Consider the following 4,658-nt stretch of genomic DNA (forward strand, 5'->3'; position numbering starts at 1 on the left):
TTGCATCCAGAATACTTGGCTCCGCTTCGACCCAAAGCCACAAAGGTGATCCCTCAAGTGGTTTACATGAAAAATGATCCCCATAAAAGTTGACTATATAAGAGTTCTCTCTTTAGCCAACATTAAGACTGGAAATGTGATGCAAAGGACTTGGCTCATCAACCGTGCTAGTCCTATAACCAGCCAAGAGATCTCACCTATGCCACAAGCTCAGTTCACTGCCTGGTTCAAGTAACCAGTGACTACATTACATAAAGATGCTAAGAAACAAAGCAGAAGCTTCCACCATTTTTTTTTTCCTTTTCATTTTAGGGTAGGATGCCTCGTTATTTGATGTGTGTGTGTTCACAGAGAAACAGTTCTATGAAAAGTTTCTTAACAGTAAACACAAAACACCCAAGTCTGTCATGTATAGTTAGTTATTCAAAAAGATATTGTTTTCTGTTGCTTAATAATCCTAGTAACATAACATTATGTAACTACCTTATAAATAAATCAAGATGGAATTACCACCAATGGTGGGTGATTCTCATTAGCAAGGTCCAAGAGCAGAATGGACATTCATGTCATTTACTGGTGGGGTGGATGCAAAATGTTGGCTGGAACACTCCAACCAAGCTTGAAAGAGGAACTGGTTCTCCTTAAACTTTCCTCATGTAAGAGTTAACACAAAGTAATTGCTTTTGTGTCAACCTTATAATTTGATTGGATCAGCTGATGTATTAATTTGTTGATTTGATCATTTGTACAAATTGATGTATTGACTTACTCATGATCGTGATTTTGTTTTGTGACTTTAGTTTGATGATTGTATTGTTCCATCTTTAATTAGCTCTCCTGAAATGACAGTAGCAAGAGGTTTGCTTGTATTCTATTTGCTTGCCTAGTTTTTAAATATATTTAATAAAACACACTTTGAATGGGTTTATTCCACCTAATTTGCAAGACAGTCCATGTAACACTGAGGACAAAGGTAATTTAAATAGAACACTTGTAAGTCATGTGACTGTGCTTCCAAATAAATACTCATAGCCTAACAGGATTGTAGAAAATTTAAAGCAAAGCTATTAAAATATTGTCTTAGTAAATGATTAAACTAAAACTCTCAAGGTTAATATAGTGCCTTTTAAAAGCTCCTTACCAAATGCAAGGCAAACCTTAGGCAATCATTGCCTAATTAAACAAAAAAATGTTTACATCTCAACTTCGGAAACATATGCTGTTAATTTTAGATTTGCAGTTGCCATGTGAGCTGAGTATAACTTTTAAAACAAAACACGGAAAATGACATGTTTCTCAGCATAGGTGTGAAGGGAGCATTTGATGTAATGGCTTAGGTATCTACACAAGCTAAGCTTTGGCACAGTCAAGCTACAGCCTATTATTGTATAATAAAATTATTTGTTGAGGTAAAATATATTTGTTGAGGTATGCCATAGACTTGGATAACAATACTGGTCTCAATGAACATTGCTAAGACTTTCACACATTAAAGGAGTTACAGCTTCTCTTTCAAATTGGACTTTTCCCATTGCCTCTTTTTGTGTTGACTGTATAAACTGCATTCTTCACCATTACTACTGCAGTTCCAGAGCTCTTGCTGTAACCAAGAAAAGTGTGTGGAAAGTCTATTCAGTGATGCATTAAACAGACTGTGCAAGCTGATGCCCCACTGCCTGACTATACACTGCGGTACACAATGCCACAGCAGAACTCAGCTGTTAGGTAGACAAGGAGTGGAGGATTCATTTGGAGGTTTCAGAAACCCTTTTCCCTTCAGGATCTCATTCCCCACACTGCATAATGGAAACACACTGTTTCCAGCAATGGCAACGTGTAAGGGGTGCATGTGTACCCCCTGAGAGTGCCGGTGCATGCCCTAACTGGCTGCATTCCCTGGTTAGGCGACAGGCAGGGGGGTCAGGTGGGAGTCCTGGTGCCCCCCTGTGAGCGCCGGCTGGGGAGTGGGAGTGCTGGATGTAGGCTGTGGCTGCTTCCGGAATCACCACGGCCACTTCCAGGAGTGCTACGGCCACTTTCAGGAGCAGTGCGGCTGCTCACCAGTTGGTGAGTTTTGCTGCAGGGGGACTCCCCCCCAGTCGCTGGGGGGGGCATGTACCCCCCCTGACTAAGGTGGCACTAGTCGCCCATGGTTTCCAGTGTGAGCAGGCCTCTCCACTGCTAAATGGAGCATTGTGATGGGAATGGCTTTGAAGCTGAAGTAACATTGCTGCTATATGGATGTATCCAAAATTGCTGCTTCTCCACAAAACAGTGTGATACCGCTATAAGGGCCACAGGGTAACTTCTGTTTTGGTATTCTGCTCTCTAAGACATTAGAGACCTGTGTATATAGAGCAGGATCTCAGAGTTAAAACTTTTAGCTTGGTCTTGAAAACAGAAATTTGCATTAATTACTAGAATTACCAGGATGAGACTTCCATTGTCTCAGCAGGCACTGAAATGGAACTTAGTTAGGAACTAGGGGTGCCTACACATGAGCAGGGAGGTTGCTCCAATGCACTGTGATTCCAGTGCATCGTTCATGACTGGTGCCTCCCAATTAATTGAGCAGACTCGATTAATCGAGTTAGGAACTTAGGAACTAGGGTGCTCAATTAATTGAGTCTGCTGGAGCATGGCAATTACTGTGCTCCAGCAGCCTCCTGCATCTTGTGTATCAGCATCCCCGCCATAGGCAACTTGCAGAGGAGACATGGGGGGGCACGTGCTCTCCCGAGACTGGCCACCAGGAACACCGCTGCTGGCTTCTGCAGGTGGCTGCCACTTGCCACAACACCACCAATGCTGCTGCCCACAAATTGTGCCCCCCCAGTCTTGGGAGGCACCAGTCATGAACGATGTGTGCCCCCAGCAGCTGTGGGGGGGGCATGGTGGCGGCAGGAGTGTGGTGATGGGAGCACAGCGGCAGTAAGCAGGAGTTCCTGCAGACGCCGCTGGTGGTGTCGGCTGTGGGGGGGGGAAGGGAGGGCGGCAAGTGCTGACTGCCCACAGGCGCCACCAACAGTGTTGGTGACACCTTTTTGTATGGTGTGCACTGCCAGGCTCAGGGGGTGCACGTGCACCCCCTACACCTTGCCCCTGGCACCAGTCATTCATGATCCCCAGACTTCAAAATGGCAGCAGGGGCACTTTATCTAAAGCTTGCTTGAGGAGCTTTAGATAAAGTATCCCCACTGCCAATTTGAAGCACCAGGATGCTGATAAACAAGACGCTAAGGGCACTTTAATTAGAGTGGCTCTTGGAGCCACTCTGATTAAAGCACCCCTCTCCCCCATTCCCAGAGCACCTGTATAAATGCCCAGAAGTCCATGTTTTATATAGTGATGCAAATTGACCTGGTGCCAGCACCTTAAAAACTCATTATGTACCTTCATCAAAGATTACAAGGGTTCCAGGGAAGTCACACTTAGAGCATGATAGGGAGTGGTAAAGAGCAGTGCTGTGAAAACATGCCCTGCCCACTTGCTCTTGCTCTGAATCTCCCAAATGCTGAAAAAAATGCTGCACCCATCAATTTCAGAAGAGCATTTAGGTTTTCTAACCTCTTTAACTATTCTTTAAGGTTTCAAAACTGACTTCACCACCTCCCCCACCTTCTAATTTAAATGAAGGACCTGCACCAGACTTCCCTTCTACAGCAGGGATGCTAGGGGCAATCATGGATGCGGACAATGCCATAAGTCTACTTCTTCTGAGACAGATGCTATACAATAGCTCTATTTTCTCTTTGAACCCTACATGATGACCCCAGTGACACTTCTGTACACTGCATGTCCTTCTGTTCATATGAGGAAATTACATAACTAAAGTTTGAAATTGGTAAAGTGAGTGTCCTCATCACTGATCTGAGCATACTGGGGACTACAAAATTGCTTGTTCACTGAGCATTATTTTAATATCACTGTGAGCTAATTTTTAGAACAGGAAAAATCCTATACCATTACAGAAATGAATTCAATTGACTTAGAAACTGGAAATTGACAAGAAAATATAGAAACTTGAAAGAAAACAAAATGACAGCATCCTGACGCCCTGGTTTTGTCTGGTGCAATGGTTTTTAACCAGATCTCTGTGAGATTTTAAATAGCCAAATTTCTAGGGCAAAGTTTGAAAGGTCTGTTTATCTCATAATTTTAGAAAAAGGCTGCTAATTCTTCAAGGTTTATTTCTTTTTGTTCTTTTGGAAGCAATTTTAGCCTGGCCAGAGTTCGTAACCTCCCCGCCAAGTGCCCCTTTATTGCAGGAAAATAATCCCAGTGTCTATTTTCTGAAGTGAACAGTGAAGATACAAATATTTATTAACTCTCTGTAATGCCACGTTTTCTCTGTTCAGTATCAAATCAACTTAGTTTTGGGAAAAGGACCTCCCATACCTTCAAGGAAGTTCCTTCAGGAAATAACTGTGTGAGAGGAATACTGTGTCCAGTTTTGGGCCCCCTACTAAAGAAAGGATGTGGACAAATTGGAGAGAGTTCAGCGAAGGGCAACAAAAATGGTTAGGTGGCTGGGGCACATGACCAAATTTCCCTCTAAGGTGCGCGCATGTGTGGCCGTGCACAACTAAAAGTGCAGCCACAAATAGCCTTTTCAAGGCCATGCACCAGGAGAGGCTGGGGCGGGAGCCTGGTGTGGG

General features: G+C 43.7%; 1 protein-coding gene across 1 annotated transcript in view; it reads right to left on the reverse strand.

Moving 5' to 3' along the window:
* Window positions 1-777: 777 nt before the first annotated feature.
* LOC112550720 (AF4/FMR2 family member 3-like) overlaps window positions 778-4,658 on the reverse strand; it is a 242,309-nt gene continuing 238,428 nt past the window's right edge. Inside the window, exon 7 of the mRNA XM_025207218.1 lies at window positions 778-837. Within this exon, the coding sequence (XP_025063003.1) occupies window positions 825-837 (13 nt within the window). The 3' untranslated portion in view covers window positions 778-824. The remainder of the gene's footprint in view (window positions 838-4,658) is intronic.

This window comes from Alligator sinensis, unplaced genomic scaffold (assembly GCF_000455745.1).
Source record: "Alligator sinensis unplaced genomic scaffold, ASM45574v1 scaffold144_4, whole genome shotgun sequence".
NCBI lineage: Eukaryota > Metazoa > Chordata > Crocodylia > Alligatoridae > Alligator > Alligator sinensis.